This window comes from Halichoeres trimaculatus, unplaced genomic scaffold (genome assembly GCF_033239565.1).
Source record: "Halichoeres trimaculatus isolate MK-OKI-2021-1 unplaced genomic scaffold, fHalTri1.1 fHalTri1_scaffold_1, whole genome shotgun sequence".
NCBI classification, from domain to species: Eukaryota; Metazoa; Chordata; class Actinopteri; order Labriformes; family Labridae; genus Halichoeres; species Halichoeres trimaculatus.
In genome coordinates this window covers 30,704,297-30,729,725 of record NW_027437179.1, presented here as the reverse complement: position 1 = coordinate 30,729,725, position 25,429 = coordinate 30,704,297, and the positions used below count along the sequence as shown (strand labels likewise).

The 25,429-nt window shown below is 40.1% G+C and overlaps 3 protein-coding genes across 7 annotated transcripts in view; 1 reads left to right on the top strand and 2 right to left on the bottom strand.

Moving 5' to 3' along the window:
• Positions 1-3,465, bottom strand: part of arhgap9 (Rho GTPase activating protein 9) — a 54,489-nt gene extending 51,024 nt beyond the window's left edge. For all 3 annotated transcript variants that reach the window (XM_074676671.1, XM_074676673.1, XM_074676672.1), the window contains exon 1: positions 3,210-3,465. The gene's annotated coding sequence lies outside the window, so the exon portion shown is untranslated. The remainder of the gene's footprint in view (positions 1-3,209) is intronic.
• Positions 3,466-3,767: 302 nt separating this feature from the next.
• Positions 3,768-20,886, top strand: mars1 (methionyl-tRNA synthetase 1). Of its 2 annotated transcripts, XM_074669488.1 has the most exons (22): positions 3,768-4,020; positions 5,896-5,986; positions 6,633-6,711; positions 7,273-7,404; positions 8,048-8,123; positions 8,273-8,457; positions 9,584-9,693; positions 9,820-9,936; positions 10,598-10,801; positions 12,183-12,384; positions 13,481-13,555; positions 13,809-13,979; positions 14,459-14,554; positions 15,244-15,361; positions 15,559-15,772; positions 17,138-17,269; positions 17,596-17,700; positions 17,935-18,130; positions 18,772-18,843; positions 19,138-19,164; positions 19,462-19,584; positions 20,175-20,886. In XM_074669488.1, exons 1-22 carry the CDS (start codon positions 3,918-3,920, stop codon positions 20,322-20,324), a joined length of 2,778 nt encoding a protein of 925 aa, XP_074525589.1. In that variant the 5' UTR covers positions 3,768-3,917; the 3' UTR covers positions 20,325-20,886. The 2 variants fall into 2 exon arrangements, with proteins under 2 accessions (XP_074525589.1, XP_074525599.1); XM_074669498.1 differs by lacking the exon at positions 19,138-19,164.
• Positions 20,887-21,582: 696 nt separating this feature from the next.
• On the bottom strand, positions 21,583-25,203 carry ddit3 (DNA-damage-inducible transcript 3). 2 transcript variants are annotated; one of them, XM_074669517.1, is made up of 4 exons: positions 25,044-25,203; positions 23,631-23,692; positions 22,911-23,119; positions 21,583-22,703 (listed from the first exon to the last, which is right to left on the bottom strand). In XM_074669517.1, the coding sequence occupies exons 3-4, from the start codon at positions 23,064-23,066 to the stop codon at positions 21,915-21,917; spliced, it is 945 nt and encodes a 314-aa protein (XP_074525618.1). In that variant the 5' UTR covers positions 23,067-23,119; positions 23,631-23,692; positions 25,044-25,203; the 3' UTR covers positions 21,583-21,914. The 2 variants fall into 2 exon arrangements, with proteins under 2 accessions (XP_074525618.1, XP_074525610.1); XM_074669509.1 differs by having other exon boundaries at positions 22,911-23,122; positions 25,044-25,202.
• Positions 25,204-25,429: the final 226 nt, after the last annotated feature.

Here is a 25,429-nt window from a genome sequence, read left to right as displayed (position 1 = left end):
CTTAAACTGGACTAGATTAAAACACAGCACAGATGTGATTGCAGGTGGAGTTTGTGTAAACTGTTGCTGTGATAGTAGTCTGCTTTCATATAGACCAGTGAATTCCAAGGGGTGGTCTTCTGGGGCCTGGAGGCACTGAAGGTGGGCTGGAAGAGGCGATAACTTAATAAAAAGTCCATAATTTCATGTTTAAGGATTTTCTTTTTCCAGTAAAGCTCCTATAAAGAAGTTTTCATTTATGTTGATCTTGGCACCCCCTGTGGGCAAAGCAGTATTTCTCACCACTTGTCTAATTGTATTTGATACTAAATATCTTTTTTAAAAACTGGTTACTTCTCACCTTACATTCCAATATTTCACACACAGAGAATCTTTTCTGTGAGAAAAAAAGCAGTTTATTTACAGTTTTTGAAGAGGAGTGTGAGAATTTGTCTATGCAACTAACAACTTTGCACTTCTAATTCAAGTCTTCCAAAATACTTTTTATTATTTAACATTATTTAATGTGAATGGGTAATGTCAAATTTCATTCCGATATGGGTCATCTTAAGTGAAGTTATATCCAATATTGATTTTACTGGACTATTTTCCTGCTGTACAGGACATGGATGCACACATCTAGTCAACTCAACAGTTAAAGATCATCACCCTAACTGGTCAGAACCAGAATCACTGGGTGTTTACACAAGATATTGTAATAACTGTACGCCTGCAATGCTGGTCATATTTAGTGCTTGGCAAAAAGAGAAACCACTTGCTATAATGCTAAACTGGTATATGACAACTTAAACAGAGCAATGCATAACCAGCACAGGCATGTGGGTCTTCACTGCCAAGGAGGACCACGGGCTGGTAGTGCTAGCTCTGAAATGTTAGTCACAATCTGCCAAATAATTTGACGCTGTTTACTAGGGATGGGTACCTTTCACATTTGAAATGATACCGCACCACTGCCTGGTACCTGGCTTTTGGTACCAGTACTTAATGGTACCAATTTTTGGTACTTTTTTTGGCTTTGTATGGTAAAAAATGTCAATTTGTTTTATAATAAGATGTGATTTTTTTCGATTCAATATATTTCTTCTTCAATATATAACCTTGCAATGCTGTGTTTATTTCCAATATGGAAAATTGCCTACTTTTCCTCTTCCTCACAGTCACAAGGATGCATTCAGGTACCTTAACATGGTACCTTTAAAATTACCTAATTCGGTACCCATCCCTACTGTTTATAGACTCAGAGATCATGGAAATTAACAACTGGGAAATTAGTTGCTTTTGATGGTTTCAAATTTCTGAACCTAAAACTGATCCAGATTTTTTCTACTTTGTTTGCACAAAACACGCTTGAAGGTCGAAACTATCTGAACTCACAGCTCTTCAATAATCAGGATGTACATTAACTGAAGCCAAGTCTTGTGGATACCAACACTGAAGGCAAACAACTTTTAAACATATCAGGTAGAACAACTCTCCACTATTCAGCAGCTTTAAAAACATTAGCTAACGCATGATCAGAAAGTTTAATCAAAACATTTTCCAAAAAGTGAAGTCAACCAAATCTGACTTTTGTATGAGAAAGAAATAATTTCTCACATACTCGGGTTTTCTGTCTGTTTTGAAAGACAAGACACACAGTGGTGGTGTGGCTCTATTCTGATGTGTACAGTACAAATAAGAAAAGTCACATGAGGTTTGCTAAGCTGTTACCTCCCACTGTACAATGTAGCATGCAAACAGTTACACGTCTCACTCTCTGAAGTTGTCTTCACATCCCAAAGCACCAGAGATATCTGACCCGTGACAAACCATGCCCTGGCCTCTCCATCAGTGTTTGATACAACATGCATACAGCAGACTGTACAGCACACTATAGCAATTACAGGGAAATAACCCTTCTGCTAATGCTGCACATACAGGGCAGTTTTAATCAGCAGTGTTGCAACTGGAGAATAATCTTCCAAGCCTGTGTCGTCACAAGCTGGCGAAAGGGGGAGCAAATCTCCTTCTCTGCATGGACTTAAGACAGATTATAAAAGAGCAAAAATGCAATACGTCAGTCAAACTGTTTCCATCAAACCCTGTGGTTAACCTGTACGTACAGTTCCTATAAAGCGGCATGTGAGGGCTAGAAACTTGCTCATGGTAGCATGCAAACATTTCCGCAGAATGAGAAGTAACTAGTTTTCAAAGTATGAGAACAAGTGATGATGTCATGGAAATGACTAAAATGAGTTGTAGAGGTGAAATATGTGCAATTGCATTTTATAGGTAAGCATAAAACGGAAAGACTTTGACACAGTGTATGTGTTGAAAAATGTATGTTTTAAAAGAGAGTTTACATAAAGTTCAAAAAGTGGAAACTATTTCTTCAACAAGACATACTGGAAGGTTTCAGTTTTCTTTAAGTGTTTGTTGTGTCCACACCACAGTAAACTGGCCCTATGTGGCTCTCGTGCAGCGCCCCAGCTGAGTCTGAGAGTTTGTGACAGAAAAGACTTCCTGTGGTTTGACAACACAATGTGAATAAATGCATTGTTTGGGAAAAAGCATGTTCTATTCTAGGAACTGCAAAGTGTATATGTTATTTGTGGAGGCACTACCTGAACTACTAAATATTAGACATGCACCCGAGAACTCCACACTAGATGGAAGCCCTATGAAAAATGTATATAAATGTTATCCAGTGAATGAAGGTTCAAATGAGGTTTAATATGTATCAACTCAAAGCTTGTTCTTCTAATAAAAAGGCCTATAGATGTTAGGGATGGTGATAACTAGGTTAAAAGATCATTAAGGTCGGTAAACACTTTGTTAATCTTATTAATTCTTGTTTATGCAAGTTGCCTCTGTCACCACTGAATGAGTCAATCGTCAGATGGGGATTAAGAGTTTTTTTAAACCTGTACCCAGATGTGGCAGGTGGTCAAATACTAATCTAACAATTTAAAAGAAATTATATTTAAAGCAAATAAAAATCACAATTCTGTGTAAGAACACAATGAGGTTTTAGAAAATCAAATGATGAGATTTTAAGATCAGTTTGTTATGCTGCTCTAATATCACAGTGCAGTGAAATGTAAGGAAAACAGAAACGCTACATTACTTAAAAGTAAACATTTGTTTCTTCACGGTGGATCAAAATTTGTCTGACTAAACAATTCAGCAGAAATCTCGTCATTGCTTTAACTAGAAAACACATCACTCACCTTGCAGCGACGTGATGACAGCTCAGTTGTGTTTTGGAGTAAAGTGCAGAGACAAAATGCAGGACTCAGATATTCTCTCGTGGGGTGAACAAAAATATGTACAACTTTACATAATTTACAAAATGGGCGAAGGGAGATGAACTCTGTCGAGCACTTTGGCAGATTAACAGTCATACACGGGTACTAAGTTGCCCAGTGCAGCCCATAGTGATACATCCTCCTGGCGCTTTAAGTGGATAAAAAATAGCTTTCGCTGGTTTGCTTTGGTGGGTCAAGATTGGCTAAAAGCGCACAATATGATTTTACGAAGAACCAATGAGATGACTGAAAGTCTGGGATATGTTTTTATATACACGGCGTCGCCCGGTTTATTATGTTCGTGATAGGAGATAGGTCCCGCCCAGCATTGCTACGATAGAAAGAAAAACAAGCAAATCTTGTGCGTATGGAGACTCACGCTCGCGGGAAGGTTTTCTGGGAAATGAAGTCCGTGACAGGAAGCTCCCCCTTACACAAAACACACCAACAGCGCTAAAGAACTACATATCCGCCATTGGTAAAATGCCGACAATGCTTGCATCAGCGTGTGGACGGCACACATTGTTAAAGTTTTACTAGCGGCTTCTTGTCTTCTTTTAAAGTAAATATATTACAGCCGTTAAAGCCAGTCATCTGTCCCAGCATTGTGGGGTAGACACTGTCAGTCAAATGAAGCTGTTTGTAAGTGAAGGCAACCCGCACTGCCTGAAGGTGTTAGCTGCTCTTGAAGTGACTGGAGTTCAGTGTGACGTTCAGTTTGTCAATCATGAAGGTAAGACAGCATGGTTAGCTTCACAAAAATGTGTGTCTCTACCTTAAAGGGAGACTACTACACCTGGATTTTTAGAGAAGTGATGGCTAACGTCTTAAACGCGATTAATTTCGAGTTTGAGCTGAGTCTGTCAGTTAAACAGAGGTTAAATCTGTTAGCTAACGTTTGCTAACTGGTACCTGCTGTCAGTGTCAGTCAGTGATGAATGAAGTGAACCGACAAATGTATGCATACGTGACGCAGCTGGAAAAGTCTCTTACGGAATATGACTCCTTTGTTAACTTGTTTTAGTTCAAATTGTTTGTGTACCAACGTGTTGGCTTTGTTTATCAGTGCATAGCCCGCTGTGCATGGGTGTTAAGCTTTTTCCTGTACAGCACACCCCTAAAGGCACTTGACAGGTCTGGAGCAAAACAGATCCACTGTGACTGGGTTAAAAATGTAACCTGTTTTCCTGTGGTTTTAAAGAAAGTAACTCTTTCTTTTTGCTAAACTCTATATGAAACATTAATGATTGACTTGCACACAGAGCTGTAGAAAATGATAGTTCAGGCAAATTTATACCCATTTTGATGGAAATGTACAAATGTATAATATATATTTTAAAAGTGACCAAAGTCTATAGGATGAGCTCTATTTTCGTTTTGAGAGGGACCATGTAGTCAAAATTGTCTTAGAGCCTCTCAATGACAGTGAATAGCCCTCTTAAAGTTGAATATGAGTTTTGCTTCATAGTGTGTTGCTTTATGTTAGGCCCTTAATATGGCTTTATGACACAGAAGCTCAGGATGGTTTCCACTGGTTGGATTTTCAAATGGGGCTGCAGCTATTTGCCCCAATATCAAGCTTTTCCAAAATTCAAATATTTGTTGAGTCATTGGTTCATAATTAACAAATGTGAATATTACCTTATTTAATTTATTATTCAACAATCTTGATGTGCATTGTCAATAGTAAATAAACCCAGATTTGAGTTTATGGTCTGTACAAACCAGCCATGTTCAACTCTTTGTCCCAGATGTGATCTAGTTTTTCTTGGAAGCTAAATCACAGAGATGAACAATAACCAGGACGACCTGATTGGCCGCCACAGTAGAAGGCCACTAGAAGAAGGCTGCAAACACATTATGTCTGCGACAGTAAAAGGGGTATCAGCCCTTGGTGCACTGGTTGCAGGTTCGACACCTGATCCCACCCCTTTGCATGCTATTCCACTCTCTCTTCCCAACATTCCTATCTGTTAGTTTTCATATTAAAAGTAGGCAAACTCCTCCAATATTAAAAAAACAAAACAAAACAACAACAACAAAAAAAACAAAGTGAATATCTACCTTTATTATCAGTTGATCTGACAGTTAAATTAATGATTGATCAGATTATTGTTAGGTCTTTAAGTTTTCAGAAAATGCTGAAAGATGTCAGTGTTTTGTCCAGAGATATTTAGTTGACTGTCATACAAATGTGACACCATCTTGTGCTTTATGGTACATAATAATAAACTCTGTATTGGGAAAAAAAATACAATACTTCTGCTTGAACTTTGCGCTCCACATAGACTTTTGTAGTATCCAAACTTAAGGACAAGACTATTAAGGGAAAATGATCACAAGATTTTCCCTGAGTCCACTGTCATCATTTCTCCTTAAAGATTCAGAATTGAACTTAAACAATAAGAAGATGCTGCAATAAGATATCACCAGCAAACGTAGGTTTCTCTTCTCCTGCTTTACAGAAACACCATTTGGAAAGATGATTTACACTTTGCGTCAAGATGTTCCATTTGGTCTCATCTATCCAGTTTAGAGACATGCTCATCTGCTGTTGTTGCATCTAATTAAACTGTATGTAAACACACATTATGTTTGTTTTCCGCAGAGAGAGTGGTGCCCTTCCTCAGCCGTCCAGCCCTGCCAGCTCTGCTCTTGCCGAGCCGACTGCACCTTTTCAGCTCCAATGCCATCTGCAGGTCAGTAGACTGAAGTCCTCTTACCTGCATGGTCATTCATGAATGCCAAGTGTGTTAGAATGGGAGCTGTTAATTTATTCAACTACCTTGTTTCTCAGAAGCCCAAAATCTTAATGGGTCACTTCAGCAGCTAAAATCAGGTTGTATTGTTTAGTTAGTATCTAGTTGCAGATAGGTTTGGCTGTAAGTCACAAAATTTAATGTCCTTACATTTCATTGTCTGCTTGTCAGAAAATATGTCTAAGACAGAAAACTATAAATTCTAGTGGAACAAAAATCCAAAACCATCTCTCTGACTTCAGACTTCTTGGTTTGAAATGGGAAGTGTCTTTTCATTTTTGGATAACCAATCCATTTATTACATCAGTAGCAGTTTTTCTCCTATTCTCTTGTAGTGTTTTGACATAATTGGTGAATCTGGGCACAGGATCCTTCTAATCTTAAGATTTTTCCAAAGTTTACATTGCAATAAAAATTTGAGGCACACTGTTACTGACTCATGAATATGGAGCACATCCGTAGCAGATGCGGTATCTATATTTTATGTGTGTTTGTTTGGCACATATGAGATGAAATTCCTTTTGAAAACAAGTATGCTGCAACTGGTTGGCTTTCTTCTTTCTTCTTTTCCTTTTCAACACCTCAGATATCTGTTTGAAGTAAGCGGACAAGACTGCAGTGAACTTTGCGGTCAGTGGCTTGAATGGGAGGCCACAGATCTCCAGGTAGGCTCTACGTTAAGCTTATTATCAATTCATGCTTTTAATTATGATAATAATAATTCATTTTATTGATAAAGTGCTTTTCTAGACCCTCAAAGACACTTAACAAAGGATTAAAACATCATATGAAACAACACAGAGTAACAAAACCTGAATGAAAAGAAGCAAAATAAGAAAAACAATCAATTACATTCAAAGCATTTTTAAAAAGGTGGGTTTTGGGGAGTGTTTTAAAAGTGGGGAGGCTGGGATAGTTACAGATGTGAAGTGGTAAAGCATTCCAGAGGGTGGGGCGGCGACAGAGAAAGCCCTGTCTTATGTCTTAAGTGCAGACTCATCTTCCCACTTCTCATTGTGTTTAAGAAAAGGAACATAAACCCATGAGGCAAAATGATTAAAAGTCCATCTCTTAACAGAACAATGTGCTGAGGAAATCAATCAGCCAGCTCTGCAGGGTTTAAGAAAATGACCTGTTTAACCTCCGTCATGCTCCTGTGCTTTACCGCTTGATCTGATGTCATTCAATCAATTCTCATTAATCTCTGCTCTGTCTCTTGTGTGCAGCCAGCAGTGCTGCAGGCTTTTCACATGGCAGTGCTGCAGGGAAAAGGATCAGAGGTGTCCAAGGTCCTCCAGGGGTCCCTCAACTACTTGGAGCAAAGCTTGAGTAAACGGAACACGCCATATTTAACTGGGGTACATTATTATAGCTCCTTTTTCGATTCTCATTAATTTTCTCTGTCTTCTGAGCATAATTATAAGACAAACAGACTATATGATCAAGTCGAAAGTTCACGATGCCTCTTTTGAAGCTCAGCTGAGCTTAACTGAGCGTCTCCTCTGTGCCAAATTTGGCTCCTCGGGCAACGTTTCTGTTTCTTGTTCTTTTTCTTTTTTTTTCGGCTGCTGATGCTGAGCTAGTGATGCATTTTTAAAGTTAAAATGATTTATCTGGGGAGGAGGTCCTTTTTGTTGCAGATGTGACTCAATGTGGGTGGCAGAGTGTGTGGGTGAGGGGATATGAGTTCTCTGTGGTACTTTACCCCTGTGGCAATAAGTCATCAGTGTCTGTCATATATTACACTTATACAGAAATATGTTTTTGGGAGTCTCTTGATGATTGGCATGGCTCGAAGGAAGCTCATACACAGATGCAGCAGAAATATATAATCCATATTTAGTGGAAAATAGTCTTCCTCTGGGCTTACTTTAGGTAAAATGTCACGGCAGATCTTTATTTTTTCCCTGGGATTTCAAACATCAATGCTGGGATGACAGAGAAAGATTCATGATGTGTGTTAATATCCTAAAATATTAATTTAACTATGTTGTATTTCAGGATGCAGTATCAGTCGCTGATGTTGTCCTGTGGGCTGCTCTGTATCCCATTTTATCTGACTCCTCACTGCCGTTTGGTAAGGAAGAGTTAATTGAGTTGTGTGCTAATTATACATTTGTTAACCTACAATATCCATTAAATTCAGTTTGTTTCATTTTTTTGTTCCTCCAGTGTTTTGTTGCCATCTCCCTTTCCTCTCATTTCTCTTTTCTTTTCTTTTAACAGGTGAAGGCAACTGTGTGAAGACTTGGTTTGACCGTGGGGCTGCTCTGCACAGTTTACAGTCTGCTGCTCAGAAAGTGCTGCAGGGAAAAGGCCTTCAGGGCATGAAGAGCTACATGCAAAAGCTGCCTGCCCCTCAGAGCAGCGCATGCAGAGATACGCAGCCATGCAATAGCAGCCCTGCTGAGGTACCAGATCACCAGGATGACTATTAGACTTAGAGTGTGCTCACTGAACAAAAAGAAAGCATTCAGAGTAGCTCCAGTGCCTAACTACGCTCGTGCTGGTGCCCCAGGAAACATGTATGCCCTGTAAGGTTTCCAAGAAAAGTAGCTGAATCTAGAGCTACTCAAGCACAAACAAGAACTTGCTTGACATATATTGTCACACTTTTCCTTTCCCCCAAATTTCTGTCTTTACTCCACTGTAGCTCTTTCTCTCAGTAGTAGAAGTAAAGCATGCAAAGGCTTGCAGGGCTTGAATTCACCTCACTTAAACTAAGCAGACAAGGCGCTCTTGTAAAGCGGACACAGCCTCAGTGTGGAGGCTCTGTGAACGCTACATTAACACCCGTGTCAGAATACAGAACGTGCAGCATGTGGATGTTACATCACTTTTTCTTTCTCCTCCATTCTCTTCTTGGTGCAACCATGGCAGGATTTAAACATGTGTCAATCAAACTTTGCAGTACCACTTACTGTAAGGTTCCCTGTCAAACAGCAGTGAGTGTCTCAGATTACTAAATGCTTTGGCCTGGGGTTAAGAATGAGAGGACAAAAGGTCAGGCAGAAGCTTCTTCCAGTGTGGTGAATGTTTCTCAAACAATTCCGAAATGTTAAATACTTAACAGAAAGACAGAAACCTCTCTTCTTTTTGTTTTTCTAGTTCATAGAAAGGCTGGAGCTTGATAAGAGGGGAAAATTGTACTATTTCATGCTCAGCATAACTCTATTAACAGTTCATCAGAGATGTGTGCACTGAACAGCACTCTGAAGAGCCAAACCAGTTATTAAAGAATTTCTCTGAATACAAGACCAACACATCGTTTTGAAACGGAGCTTGTCTTGATGTTGAATCCAGAGTCCCTTAAGCTGAGTTCTTATTAATTGTTAATCAAAAAGATAGTCATCATTTCACTGCTTTGGTGGAAATAAAGGTTTTGCTTCCTGATAAAAAATAAAGGATGAATATTTTCCCCAAGTATTAGAAAAAAATCAGAAAAATTCAATGCAAATATTTATTCAGTTAGATTAAAAACTTTCAAGTCAGTTTTGTTTCAATTCCCAGTTGATGACTATGTAAATGTCTTTTCAGTGTGAGGAAAGTGAGCGTCTGGTCTCAGAAGAGGAGATGGAGGCCGCTGCTGTCACTTGGAGTAAAAGTCTGAGCGCTGGTCCGTCAGCTACAGACAGACAACACCCCATGTAAGCAATCAAGACTGCTGATACTGTCAGAGGGGCTTGGAGTTTGTGGGTTTGTTTTGTAGTTTGATAAGATTTTGAGGAGTGAAAATGCTCGACCAAACCCTTGATATCTGTTTCTGCTTTTAGTTTGCCAGTGGATGGCAAGAGGAACATCCTGGTAACCAGTGCTCTGCCTTACGTCAACAACGTACCACACCTGGGCAACATCATTGGCTGTGTGCTCAGTACTGATGTTTTCTGCAGGTGAGAATTTAATCTTATACTTGCTTTATTTTCTGTCATCATGCAATAAGTGCCTACCACGTTATTTAAAAAAGAAACTTAACACCAAAAAACAACACAATTACAGCCTGTTCTTGATTAAAAAAATGTCATCTTTTTATTATAAAAGCTTTGTGCTTCTTACACTCTGTATACCACTGTCTTTTCTCTTCAATCTTCACTAATCTCTCCCCCCCCGTTTGCATAAACAGCATGTTTAGGTTTCTATCCCAACAACACCTGTGAATCTGTCAGCCCAATTTTTTGAGGCTGATATTAAAACTGAAAGCATTTTCTTCAAATTTGATATCAATCCCTCATGTCATTCCCACAATTGTTTTGGCTTTCCTCTTTACTTTTATGTAAAATCAGGCTCTGAAGTTACATTAGTTCGAACTGGAGACAATTTACGGGTATAATAAAAGTTAATTTGGTAATAACTATCATTCTGAGGAAAAAACAACCACCATTCACTTTATTGAATTCCTTCAGGTTCCAGTCTGACAGTGATGTGCAGACTTGTTGTTGAACACACCCATTAGAAAATCAATCTTTTTTTCAACATATATTTCCCTCTCTATCCATCACTCTGTAAATACTCTCATTTGTTCCTGTACTGAGTTCTTGTCCTCTCTCCTTGTAGGTACGGCCGTCTGCGAGACTGGAACGTGCTGTTTGTGTGTGGCACAGACGAGTACGGCACAGCGACCGAGAACAAGGCCAGAGAGGAGGGTCTGACCCCACAGCAGATCTGCGACAAATACCACGCCATTCACGCCAGCATATACAAGTGGTTTCAGATTGACTTCGACTATTTCGGCAGAACGACCACAGAGAAGCAGACAGAGTAAGTGGAGTCAGGGAGGTGAAAATGAAATCGGTGTCATATGACAAGTTAAGGAAGGGGCTTTTCTTCTATCAGTGAAAACACAGCTTTAAATCTAAACAGGGACTCAGTAGTAATCAAGAGCCTGCCTCTTGACCCACCTCTTGATGTGTTCTAGCCCTTCTTAACTCGAGTATTAAAGGGTCGACACGTTTCCATATGATTACTATACATTACGTAACGCAGGATTACTGTAATCTTGCAGTAGTGACTGGTGTGTATGTCTGGCCCTCTCAGACATAAATTCTACTCTCCTTTAATCTGAGAGATTATTCAGCATGTTTTTAAAATACAGATTAAGAAAAGAAAAAATCTACTACAAAACATTTAATTTGATTATTGAAGTCAGGAGAAAGAGTAAAAAAGTATTGGATGCTTCACTTCTTATGTGACATCTGTAGTTTCATGAATAAGTCAGACTTGTTAAAGAACTGGATCAGAGGGCCTGTAAAAGCAGATTAAGAGTCAGGTGAGGCTCTGCTTCAAAGTATTACAGTGAGAAACAGTTTCACTTCAACTTATGTGGAGTCAGCAAAAAGAAAATGTATTGGCAGTGTTAATCTATGAAAGATGAGCAGGGCTTTGTATATTAGAGTAATCCATTTTATTATATTGATGAGCTAACTGCAGTCTGAGGATGATTTTATTGCTTCAAAGTTATGGATTGTTGCTGTTAGGGATTATTGAAACAGTGAAAGTCATTGTGAAGGAGGTATGTTTTGTCAGTTTGTGTACGGATGAGATGTCAGTTTGTAGGTGTTTGAATAAGACATGGAAAGATGGATTTATGGTGGGTTTACAGCCCTTCACGTAGAGTTGGGATACAAAAGAGAGGCTCTCTTCCTCAGTTAATATGAAACTCGGGTCCTAAAGCCTGAACATGGAAGTAGATAACAAAGATAACAAAGATTTTGCCTTTAGTGCCTTTTCTTTGATAGTGCACAACATAAAAGGCATCAAACACCCTGAATCTAAACCATGCTCTTTGAAAATAGAAAACAGCCGACAGACTAGAGATTTTTAGATTGATTCATTGGCTGTCGGGACTCGTATTTGAGGTTAAAAGTCTGTCACAAAGATATACCATTAGGATTTTTTGTTGTTGTTTTGGTTTCCCAGTTTTTCTTTACAGCAATTATACCCTACAGTCTCCTCTCATCATCTTCCTTTTTAGAATACTAGTGTATGTTACAGCAAATGAGAAAGAGCAGTATCTCTCTGATTTAATTAACAAAAATGACACCCAGGTTTGTTGATGATACGGTTCAAAGACAAATATTTCCACTTTCACCCCAAGATGTAACCCTCAAAGTGTTTCACAACCATCTTTCCTCTCTTTTAGGATAGCCCAGGACATTTTCTGGCGGCTCCACAAGCACGATTTCCTCATGGAGGACACGGTGGAGCAACTCCGTTGTGAAAACTGCCAACGCTTCCTCGCTGACCGCTTTGTAGAAGGCATCTGTCCCCACTGCAGCTACCCGGAGGCTCGGGGTGACCAGTGTGACAAATGTGGCCGTCTCATCAATGCTGTGGAGCTCAGGGTGAGTTTGGACGAGCATGTTCATGATGAAGTAGGAGGCAAAGAAGGATCAAGAAAAATGTTCTTTCTTTCTGATAAATAATCAAGACAAAATAAACAAGCTCTGCCACTCACTCAGTTAGGTATTGATTTATGTAGTGCCCTCTTCTCCATGTACTGTTCTCGTATCTTGCTGTTCTTGCATCCACTTTAGTTTGTGACTATCTGCGTTTCCCAAAGTGACTTTCTGTTGGTTCATTTTCAGGTTAATGACACTAATACATGGGAACAAAAGTAGAACAAGAAAAGCACACAGAGAGCACAGACCTCTGCTAAGCATATTGTGATTGTCACAAAACTTTAGTCCTACTTCAATGTTTTACTCCCTTTCCAATTTGGTGTTAGTTGCAGGTTTGTAGGATAGTTTGTTTCCAGACAGTGTTGAAAATTATGATGACCCAGTACATATTTCATATTCCAGATCTCAGTATCCAGAATATAAGCAGGATTTGGATCATACTTTTACATTTGTCAGAAATGATCGTGACCTTGTCTTGTATTGTTTTGCAAAGCAATCCGACCATTCATAGTGGAGTTATATACACATATGGTGAAAATGGCCCTATCTCACAATGATAAAGAATCCTTCAAAGAAGTCCTGGATCCAGATCACCTCCAAAATTTAATCACTTCTTCCTTACCCCATTTGAACATTTCCTGAAAACTTCATCAAGATCCGTTTGTTACTTTTTGAGTTATGTTGTTTACAGACAAACTCTCCCAAAAACATAACCTCCTTGGCGGAAGTAAAGATAACTTTCTTTGTGTAACACTTTTTCAACAAATTGTTTAGTTGTGATTCACAGTTATACTGTATAAACATCCACAAATAAGATTTTTTATACAAACATAACAACTATAATCATCTCACAGTGACAAGAATCTATAAAATTCTCATCTGTATGAATGAGTTTGTAAAAGCTGTTTAAAGTAGGCAGAAAACTGGCCCTCTGGATGTTCTAGGGGAGAGTGTAGATTTAAGGAGCTGATGCTGCCAAGGCCTTGATAGATACATTTTCCTCACTGGTGTTCATCTCTTTTGATACTTTCTCCTCCAGGAACCTCAGTGTAAGGTCTGCGGGCAGACACCAGTCATCCGCTCCTCCAAACATCTGTTCCTGGACCTGCCAAAGGTATGTTTCTTTTCATACTCTATTGAATTGGCCTAGCCTGTCAATCTTAAACTATGTTGAGGGGAATTTCTAGTCACAGGTATTGAAACCGAGTCAGCAGTACAAGTAGAATTCAGAGTCAGAGAGCTTGTAGAGGGCAGTTGGACCGAAAGTAATTTCATTACATGCTGTACTCATCTCAGAGCTGTGGTTTAGTGTTAAGGTGTTTGGTGTTTTTGTCAGAATTTCTTTTTTTTTTTCCCCTCTTGTGCAGCTAGAGTCTCAGTTGGAACAGTGGCTCGACAAGTCAACAAGCACAGGAGACTGGACAGCCAATGCCAAACAGATCACTCGCTCCTGGCTCAGAGATGGGCTCAAACCTCGCTGTATCACCAGGGACCTGAAGTGGGGAACGCCAGTGCCTCATCCTGACTTTAAAGAAAAGGTGTGGAGTTAGAGTATTTTTCTGAATTTTAAACTTGGAGAGAACATGCTTATTTAAGGCACTCACTTTTTCAGTTTCAATAAAACGCAAAAGCTTAGCTACATATCTGCCAGGAACATGACAGATGTAGACACGTAATGTCTGAGATCAGGTTTCAAATGACTCCAAATTGAACTGTATAGTAAATGATGGCACTGCAGTTCTCTTCATATCAGCACACTTGTTTGTCACCTGGAGACTTTCTGGGGCATGTCTGAACATGTTTGACAGCCTTTTCAAGCACACGCCTCCAAAATTTTCTTGCAATGCCACTCATGGCATTCTGACTGAAGTCCCATCCACAGTGCTATCCAGGTCATTGTGCATATCGGGGATTTTCTCTAGTCTACCACTCCTGGTGTCCTTTCTTCAGTGCAATCAAGTTAAATCTCTTCAAAAAAAGAACAATTTGTCACCCATGACTTTTACTGCCCCCGCAGGTGTTCTACGTGTGGTTTGATGCCCCTATTGGTTATCTGTCCATTACGGCTAACTACACCGACAAATGGGAGAAGTGGTGGAAGAATCCTAATCAGGTAACCCAGCCCATCCTCGCCTCCAGCTGCCAAAACATATGTTGTCAGAATCCATGAGCCGAGCAAAAACGTTGACGCACAAGCTTGGCACAGATTTTTCCCCCTCTTTACAACACAGAATGGGTCTGATTGCTTTTTTCATTGCCCCATCTGTTCTGATGCTCCCTCAGTTTAAACGCAGTGTATTTCTTCGCCTCATATAACCCTAATGTGAAACTGAGGAAGACGTAACCTCTTTTGTTGTGGATGAAAAACACAGCATCATGCCATAACACATTGTACGCTGAAGTGTCAGCATATTTATCTGTAACTACCAGAGGATTCTTGATTCTTGTTCTTTATGGTTCTATCATGTGCTTAACCTGGAGGTAGAAATTTGAAATTTCAACACAAAAATTTTAATCCAGATTTAGAGAAAAAGAACTAGCCAGCTTTTCATTAGCTTTGGAATTTTAGCAGCTAGACCTTTTAAATTAAGAAATAAACTTCCTGTTCTTATTTTTTTCTGACTCATCTCTAACTAAAGAGATTAAGTTGTTATTTGTGAGATTTGCTGTTCATACAAAAAAAGAGAGAGAATGAGAGAGTGGGGTTGGGGAGAGCTGATAAGTCCTCTTTGAACCAGATGATCTCATGATGATCTAATATGATGTCACCCTCACAGTGCAGTGTTGTGTCTCTACCACCAGGTGGAGCTGTACAACTTCATGGCTAAAGACAATGTGCCATTCCACAGCGTTGTGTTCCCCTGCTCCCTGCTGGGAGCGCAGGACAACTACACTCTGGTCAGCCACCTGGTTGCCACTGGTGAGCTCCTTTTTCACCCTTTGATTCATTACTTATATGCTGAGTTATATTAGTATCTTGCTGAGATTCAAGCAATATTTTAAAATTAATTAAACCCACAATGAAAATTCATTCTTGAGTAGGTCAGTTATCTAAGTGACCATAGAAACATTGGAATTAAAGCTTTCAATGTAAGTTTTGTTTTATTCCTTCCACAGAGTATCTGAACTACGAGGACACAAAATTCTCTAAGAGCCGTGGTATTGGTGTGTTTGGGGACATGGCCAAGGACACAGGCATCCCGTCTGATGTGTGGCGGTTCTACCTCTTGTACGTGCGTCCAGAGGGACAGGATTCAGCCTTCTCCTGGTCTGACATGGCAACTAAGAACAACTCTGAGCTTCTCAACAACCTGGGCAACTTCATCAACAGGTTGGTAATAGTCATGTGTTGTAAGAATAATAACTTACCACTTTGAGCAAGTGTATCATGTAGTATATGAGTATCCAAGAGGTCAGCTTTTCCCTTTCTCTGGGTTCATTTCTATTTTCATAATTTTCAAATGTTGAGAATAAGTCGACAGTTACATAAAATGGGGCAAACCACCCAAGTTTTTCTCAACACATGCAAAGTAAGTTCCACTCAAAATGTAAATTAGTTACAAAGTTGTCATCCAGTCCAATTATAAAGTTTAAAGTTTATGTATAAAGTTGTTGGATTGTTGTACTCTTTGAAAAAAAAGTCTTTTGGAGCAGTAACTATTACAAGAGGCTCATCCCACTTTTCTAAATTTGTTTGGGATGGCGTAATTTAGCCCCAATTACATCGCCTGGGATGATTTTTAAAAGATCAGGGTTAAATCTCACATCAAAGATTTTTCTCAGCAGTTTTTTTTCCCCCCAAAGTACCTTGATCTTCAAAATGAGTTTAGGGCAGCAATGTTGACGCCTAATTGGTGTAAAAATATCTTGTAAATTGCATTAAGCCTAAGGTGATGGAGGTAGAGAGAATACTGCTTCAGAAAGGAAACCGTGTCCTTGCCTGGATCTGTTCTGCAAATCAACACATCATTAGCGACAGTGTGTCCATCATGTGCCAGCTTTTTAATCAGAATCATAAATTAATCTGGGCTGGGGGTTTCCAGCTAATTGATGCTCAGTTGCCTGCAGAGACTTTTGCAAATAGCTGGCTTGATAAATGTGTAATTTTTACTTTATATTTGCCTTCATATTTTTGATAAAGTTAAATCCGTTACTGTAACAGTAATTTTTTTTCTTTATATTCCCAAGATGGAAAAAAAACCCTCAGGCCTTCATTAACTAAAGACTGAAAGAAATTAAAGATGCAGGTCACATGAAGTTCATGCTGACACGTCAAAACAAGAGTTTAGTGTAAATCTGACAGTATTGTCAGAGTATTTTGGTCCTGGCGTGCAAAATATAGAACAGTCTGTTGCATCAGACATGACAAAAACCTCCTCACTTGGAACCATCCTTCTGCTGTGGACAAAACTCCAGCTATGGTACATCATATGGGCAAAGAAGGGGCTGTGAAGAGGATCAGTGTAACACACTAATGTTAAAACTTGCAGAGCACTGTTCTACATCTGGCAACAGAATCTATAATTTATAAACAATTAGCGAGTCAAGTTACATGCCCTTGTCTTTTTTTTTCGCTTGCTAACTCTCACTCTCGTCTGATTTCTCCCCCTTCCTTTTCCAACATTTTCCCCCGTCCACCATGTTTTTTTTCTATCTGTCTTCTTGAACCTCCCCCCATCCTCCCTGTCTTCTTCAGAGCTGGCATGTTTGTCGCTAAGTTCTTTGACGGCTGTGTGCCGCCGATGGAGCTCCAGCCGGAGGATAAGAAGCTGCTGGCTCTGGTGGGCTGGGAGCTGCAGCAGTACATCCAGCTCATGGACAAAGTCAAGTAAGATCATTTTGAGTTGCCTAACGGTCAAAAAGGTTGATTTTTGCACTTGGCCTCACAATATGAAGTTTAACTGAAGCAGAACTGTGCTTCCGAATGATTAAATGTGGAAGTAAAAAGTGGTATTTCTGTTTCATGTTACAACTTCTTAGATTGGCAGTTGCAACACCTTGAGTTAAATCTTGTCACTAAAGGGAACACAAACAGGAAGATAACCCATTATTTGTGCGCACAGATGTTACAGTGTTACAGCTTCCTGTAATTTGATAAAGAAAAACAGAGGCGCTCAATGTCAAACATCAAATTTTCTCTGATTTCTCCTATAGAATCCGTGATGCTCTGAAACACATCCTCAACATCTCTCGCCATGGCAACCAGTACATTCAGGTCAATGAACCCTGGAAGAAGATCAAGGGAGGTGACACAGAAAGGTGAGGCGGCCTTTGCCAACCGGACACAGTCTGTCTTTGGGATGGATCTGTGTTGCTCTTTGTTTTGATTCCAAAATAAGATTCAACATGTTGGAGTCACAGCCAATAGGAACCCACCACTCACCTTCGCGAAACATGACTCCTCCTTTCCGAGTCATGTATCTCTGAGCAGATTTGATTAACATTTGAATTCATGACTTGTCTGACGGACTGATCTCCGTCTGTCCTTTACAGGCAACGAGCGGGCACAGTGACCGGTGTGTCTGTGAACATCGCCTGTCTTTTGTCAGTGATGTTGTTTCCCTTCATGCCAACGGTCAGTCAAACCATCAGGGATCAGCTCAACGCCCCTCAGTCTTGTATTGGCACCATGTTGCAAGGCACTGGCACTTTTGTTTGTGCCCTGTGTCCTGGCCACCGCATTGGCGCTGTGAGTATCACCTGACACATGAAGTTCATACGTACACACACTCAGAGACCTGTAGAACCTCCTGTATGTTGTCGCTGGGTGATACAATGAGGATGCAATAGTCTGCCAGTGTTTCCGTTCTCTGGAGGACACACCCACACTTAAGAATAAAAGCCTTGACAGGGTTTAGAGGGCTCAGTCTTCGAACAGCAAGTTTCTCTCAGGCCACTTGTCCCCCTAGGCCGGGTCTAATTGTGTTGACCAGCTTCTGTAGCAGCCTGTCAACACTGCATTCAATCTAAAAGCCCGTCTTAAGTCGTGACTGCGGTTTCCAGCAAGGAGCGGCAGACAGAACTGTTGTAATATTGCAGTAAAGCACTGTACTCCACCCTTGCGTGCACGAAACTTCTGAAAATCTTTTATCAAAACTATAATAACGTAATAAAAAAGTGGTAATGATGGACTAAACACTCACATAAAGTTGTCTGCTCCGTCATTTTCGTGATCATCTTTGCTCACGAATGAGCACACAATGTCCAGGTAAAATTTTCCCGCAACAAATGCTTCGAGCAGGATCCACAAAATCAACTTCTTAATTATTCAAACGTGCACTTTTTTGAATTTCAACATCTTTTTTTTTTGCTCCTGTGTTTTATTCCCAGATCAGTCCGTTGTTCCAAAAACTGGAGGTGGACCAGATCGAGGCTCTAAAGAAGAGATTTGGTGGACAGCAGGTATTTGATGTTTATGATACCTAATGATCAGTATATAAATTCAGTCAAGCCCTGTAGAAGTAAAGGTTGAATATTCATAAATTATGAAATAAGAAAGAATTGACAACGCATAGCCGCTCACGCTCCTCTATCAGACTGTCTGCACGAGAAAGAATTCTTTCTAAATAAGCGTATCCGTTTTTACAGACGTGATGCCGAAAAACCACACTATAAATGTTTAAATTGTGTATTTAGCATCCGTCAAATGGATATAAATAATCTGTCTCCAACCTCTCCTCATCCGCCTGCCTTTAGCCTGAAGACGAACCCCCTAAAAAAAAGGTATCGAGCAGTGTTTGTGTGTGAAGAGTCCACACTGGTGCTGTTGTGTCAGTGTTGATTACTGCATGTCTTCACTAACAAAAGCAGCTCATCTAACGCCCTCACATTTTAGTTTTTACGCATCGCCATGTGTCCAGTTTGATTCAGTGTCCATTCACACTTTATGACTCATAAAATCCCGCCGACATTTTGAGTGATGAGGGTTATTGTCTGAAATGAAGGTACTCATCTCCGTGCATAATAACCCTCAAAACGGCTCAAATTTAAACATTTTTATCCGTCTGTGTCCACCTTCAGACGACAGCCCAGAGCGCTGCCAGCACTCAGCCCGCCGCTGTGCCAGCTCCTGCTGCTGAGGTGGCGGTGAACGGAGTGGACCCCGAAAAAGCCAAGCAGCTCACACAGGCTGTGGCTGAGCAGGTGAGATCGCTAGAGAGAAATAAATGAGCTATCAGTTGAAAACCTACTTCGTACATGCATAGGAGCTAAGGAATCAGGAATCTTCAACTTGGATGGCACTGCACAATTTTTAAAATGGTAGAAAAGCTTAACGCAACGGTCTATCTCAAAGATCCCTTTTACAACTGGAGAAACTACATCGAAGTCTTCTTCTCTGAAAGACGATCCTTCCAGAAATCAAACACACAACAAAGTATGGATTGATAACAAATGATGGCTAATTTTGAAAGCTGTTTTCAAATACTATTTTCAGCTATAAGTTGTTGTCTGCTCATTAATTGATCAAAATGATTTCACATGGATATTTTGGGGGTTTTCCATTTTAAGCAACAAGTACACCTACTAAAGCCGAGGTAAATTATTTCGTACTACTCCATATTAAGTCATCAGAAATTTTTACTCTTCGATTTACAAAATCCCAAATTGCTGCCATTGATTGGGCGTAATTTGGGAAGACTAGTCTCTGTGTCCATACAAGCTGGAGTGTTTAACCAAAAGCTAATAAATTAAGGTGTGAGAAATGTTATACCCTTGCGTTTTCTTTGTCGCAGGGCGAGAAAGTGCGAACTCTCAAAGCTCAGAAGGCGGAGAAGGCTGTGATCACAGCAGAGGTGGCTAAACTGCTGGACCTGAAGAAACAACTGGCCCTGGCTGAAGGGAAGAGCCCCGAGCCGGCACCTCAGAAGGGCAAGAAGAAGTGAGACAGGAAACAAAGTGGTATCTGAACAGTGGAGGTTAGTCAGAGGAAGGGAAGAAAAGAATGGTTTGAGATATGATTGCTGAGAATGGGAACAAGATGTACACAGAGAAAGAGATGAGGGTATTAGCTTAAGGCAAAGCCGTGACTGGATCTAAAACAATGTGGTATTGGCACTGAGGACTAATGAAATGCTGGAGAGGCCGACGGGGAAATGAAAACACACAAAGAGAGAGTCAAATGAATACAGCTACAGAATGGAGGGATTTTTCCAAATCCCTACACCAAAAGAAACTGATTTTATACTCTCCCCGTGATAAAGTCAGCATACGATATTAACGTTGGAAGGTGTGTTTCGCATTTGAAGATTTTTTTTTCTTTTATATATATATCCTTTGGAAAATTATTTTCCATTTGCTACAAAAATACCCTTTTTTGATTCAGCAAATAATTGCTGAAGTCCATTTAATTTCACATTCTCCCCCTTCTCGCTATCAGCGGTTCAGAATATTTTATACCAAAAACAAAAATGTAGGTAATACAGAAAAAATCAATAAACATGACATGACACAAAAATTGCACATTTTTTTCTTTTATTGCAAATTTGGGATTACAATGAAAGGTAAAATTAACGGTATGGTAAAATACATTGATTCCATCAGTGAGAAAAGCCATGCATATTATTCTACAATTAACAATTTGTGTTTGTGTGACTACAATGAGAAAATAACAAGGATATGTTGGCATTTACAGTACACGCCGTAACAGTACAGTAGTATACATTTATATATATTTATTACAGCGCTATATAAAAATAGTAAATCAGGGTAGAATAATTTGTGGTAATTCTACTACAAATCCCCAATATTGATAGAAAAAGGTCAGCATAGAAAGTATAGCCGGGTTCTAACTTACTTTATCTAAATACAAATACATACAAGCCACTGTTTATAAAAAAGTAAGAAAGAGTATGAATTCTCTCTGAAAAAATCACTCTCTCATACTCACACTGCACTGGGCACTTTCAAACTTTTCCTGAGCTCCTTAACTCTCCATAAATTGGGGCGAATAATCTCTGCTAGCCAGATTGCAGCCCTTATTATAGGAATTACAATTATTGCAAAATGGTGGGAAGGCATGACAATGAAATGCGCTCTTGGTTTCTTTCTGTCTCACATATCTCAGAACCGTTTTCTCTGCCATCGTAACTGATGGACCTGAAGAGTTAGGCATCCTTATTAATGACAAACATTCATCAAAACCTCTCTTTCATTTGCACTTTGAGCTCTCTGTTCTTTCTTTCTTTCCTTTGTACATGCTGTGTCTTTTTGTTGCCGCAGTGCTGTTGCAGCCCCTTCTCTCTGTGCTCTCTCTTGTCTTGACTTTCATCACTTTCCTAATTCTTGCCATCTTAAGCTCTCTGTCTTTTACAAAAATCCTCTCACTTATAAAATATCTTTGGCTTCAATCCTTTCCTGTCTAAGAGGCATTTCATGACCACCATGTTACACCTTTATCCCACCATTGCTTATTCCAAATCTGTAGGACCTGTAACCTTTCATTTCGTTCTTCCATCTTTCTCTCTCATTTGCTCTCATTTCCTGGTGTTTACTAGTCTCTCAATAAGGGCTCGACGTGTCCTCTGTACCTCCTCTCCCAACCTTTCAATCTCTGCTTTCAAACGCTCATTCTGCTCCGTCAGCTCCTGCACCTTCCTCTCGTTTTCTTGCTCTCTTTCTTTGCGACTCTTTTTGGCAGACGTGTAGGATGAGGATGATCGTTGAGTGGAGGAGGCGTAGGAGGACAAGGCACTGTTGGCCCTCTCGCTGGTGGTCCTTTTCCGTTTCCCAAGGCGGGAGGATGGGTAGACAGAGGGAGAGGAGACAGGTGATGAGGGAGAGGAACAATTTTGAGATGGCGACTGTGAGGCTGAAGAGGAGCAGGAAGGGGAATCGGGGACACAGGGCAGTTCCTCCTCGCTGGCCGAGGGAGATGCAGGATGGGCATTATTATTATTAGCCTGGTGGTGTTGATGGTGATGGTAATAATAGCCGCTGCTGATCACCACTCCGCTCGGATCTACCATTCCCACTCCTCCTTCGCTCAGCAACTCGAAGAACTCTGGAGGCAGCAGATCACTGCCACCTCCTGCCGGGGTATCTCCACTTCTCCCACTTTCAGCCTCTGCCCGCCGCTCCTCTGCAACAGCTGGACTCATGCAGGAGGAGGAGGAGGAGGAGGAAGAGGAAGAGATGTGATGAAGAGGCTGTGGGTTGTGGACCTCCTCTGTTGCCCTCTGAGCACCTTCACCCCACGTTTGGTTTCCATCTGTCAGCCATGTCAAAGAGCAACTCTCCAGAACATCCAGAAACTCTGGTTCTTTCTATAAGCACAAAAAGAAAAGCGTCAAAATCACATGAAAAAATCCGTAACATTTGACAATATGATTTCATTTTACATTGCAGGAATCAAACATGTTTGCAAAACACTAAAACAAACTTTAGAAAAAGAGCTATTACAAAAATGTCTTTGCATTAGCACCCACAGTCATCATTGGTGTGATAATCATGTAGTTCATCCAGCTACTGACCTCGGTGCATGTGGGGGCACGCGCCAGTTTTGCCCCTCCCGTATCAGAGCCCAGAATATCCTGCAAGTCCTCATACCACGCCTCCAACTCTGCACCACACAACGGCCCCACGCCAGGGGGGTACGGCGGGGGCAGGTGTAGCCACTCGGCAGTCATCTCCCCAGTCAATCGCAACGCACAGATACTCGGCCACACGGTTCACACTGGACCTGCTGGAGGGCAGCAGTCAACAGGCAGAGGCGGAGAAAATTAGAAAAATGAAGGGCAGAGTGCAAAGCAGCTTTCACAGAAGATGACTGAGACACATCTCAAAAAACACTCCCTAGTTTGTCTTAGTTACTACCTGTCTGCAAATTTAAGTCAATTTTTTAAGGGAGGATTCAGTCTGTTTAAAAAATATTTGATGACACCCTTCAGTTATAAAATAATTCACACCTCAATACAGAAAACAAGAAACATAAACCGTAGCACATTAGGCTGTGTAATCCACTTAACTGTGAAACAGAATAATTGTGATCAAATGATTGTTCTGCATTCAATATGCTGACAGCAGGAATTTTAAAATGCAAATAGTATATAAAAGGAAAAATGTATAATCTAAAAAAGATATCGCATATCACACCTAAATTTGTCTTATGATCTAAAACTTGATTCATTTATCAACTCAACATCACAAACAAGCAACAATAAGATAAAAAAAATCTGAGAAGAGGCATTTACCTTTGGGAAGTCTCTGCTAATCAAGTCTGCAGATTTGTAGGAGAAAGCTCGTCTCTATAATTCTGAAAGAAAGAAAAGATTAGATGAGAAAACGTTGAAAATCTTTCCTTAAAAAAATCTGCTGAGATTACAAATTCAAAATGATGATTTGCAAAAATACAGCTGGCCTGGTCTGGCAACCAGGGATAATTAAAATTTAATCTAGATGCCTTCAAAATTAAGGTTGAAAAAAAAATCAAATTCCTTTAATCTAAAAAAAATAGTAATCCAAATAAGAGAGGAAAATAAAGCCTGTCACTTCAATCTTGTAAACAAAGGCGAAAGTGTTCTCTACTGCGCCCCCTGCTTTCTACGGTCCTCAAAGCACCTTTGGATCGATAAACAAGTGGTTTAAAAGGACGAGAAAATCCTAATATTGATCTCTTCCGGTCTGACAGTTAAGTCAACTATTTAATACCATTAACTCAGAGCTGTCAAACAAAAAGTCCTTTGAATATTGTAGATAAAAATCACAGCTGAAACATTTGATTATTAATTATGTCCGCTTTTTTTCGTGTCAATTAACCTAAAAACAACAAGCTCTTCATTCAAACAGCAATGTTAGGGAATTATGAAGAAGGGGATTTGAAAAACCGGTCAGACAGATGTTGGGTGGAATTGATCTACTTCCCGTGAGAGTGTAGCTATTTAGGTATTTAAATTTCTTTCAATTAAATAAAGCCAAAACGATGGTATACTCCTATGAAATAATCTAATATAAAAAAATAAGTATTTTCTTTGGTAGTTAGGATCCATGTCCACTGTGAGCCAAGACAGTTACGTCATGGAAATGTAAGTCCAGCAGGAGGAATGGGCGAAACAAAAGGAAACTGTACAGTGAAGAAAACAGTAGGCTGGGAAAAACAGACAAGCCGACACAAACATTTTTAAATTATGCGGTAACAAAAAAAACAAGTCTTAATTGGGCTTTTCTCTGGTGTGAGGCATGAAAAGCTGCGGTCAATAAACCGTTGGAATTAACTGTCAGACATCGCATGGAGTTTCATGAAATAACATGACATTAAAACAGCTAAGCGCCAGTAGTTGTTTGAACGAAATCCACCTTGTAGTTTTAAATGTTTAGCACCCTCGTCGGTGAAAATCTCAAAACTTCCTAGTTTGTAGCCCGTATGACCATGACAGCTTGTCAGAAGAAGCGACGCCGAAAAGGAACTCCATTTACAATCATGATTGATTTAGACAACTGTTATTCTAAAAACGTCAACAGAATATTTGCCAGAAACACGCACTTATTTCCCTTTCAAGCACACTAGACAAATTACAGACTGCGTTATTAAATAGCTGACACTCCCTAAAAACAGAGAAACATCGACTAACTAATAGTTAAAACTGTTACAAAGTGAAGGAACTTACCCTTTTTCTTCTATTCGCTCGCCTTCTCGACTGTCTAGAACTCGAATGTGGATATTTTAGTAAAAATTGGTGATAGCTCATGATAACCATTGTTCAGTCTTGACGGCTGAATGTGATTTTTCGGAAACTCCCGGCGGTGTTTATATTGAGGGAACGGCCAACCGAACTATGCATGGGAAGGTAGTTTCAGCACAACCAAACAGCACCAGTGTAACTGCCTTTCCAATGGTCCAACCACGAGAGCGTACTTAACTTCTTTGCCTTGGTGACATCCAATACAGTGCTTTAAATCAGTAATTAAGGCGGGGCATGGTGTCGTCTCGCTGCTTGTTCTCTCTCAAGCCTGTATAGTTTGTACGAGCAGCAATTGTGATGCAGTCATAAGA

Coding starts and splice junctions, on each gene's coding strand:
- ddit3 (XM_074669517.1), bottom strand. CDS start 23,066: ATGACTGCCGAGTGGCTACACCTGCCCCCGCCGTACCCCCCTGGCGTG. Junction 22,704..22,910: donor GTGCCCCCACATGCACCGAG/GTCAGTAGCTGG, acceptor TTGTGCTTATAG/AAAGAACCAGAGTTTCTGGA.
- mars1 (XM_074669488.1), top strand. CDS start 3,918: ATGAAGCTGTTTGTAAGTGAAGGCAACCCGCACTGCCTGAAGGTGTTA. Junction 13,556..13,808: donor TGTTCCTGGACCTGCCAAAG/GTATGTTTCTTT, acceptor CCTCTTGTGCAG/CTAGAGTCTCAGTTGGAACA. Junction 17,270..17,595: donor CAGCTCATGGACAAAGTCAA/GTAAGATCATTT, acceptor TTTCTCCTATAG/AATCCGTGATGCTCTGAAAC.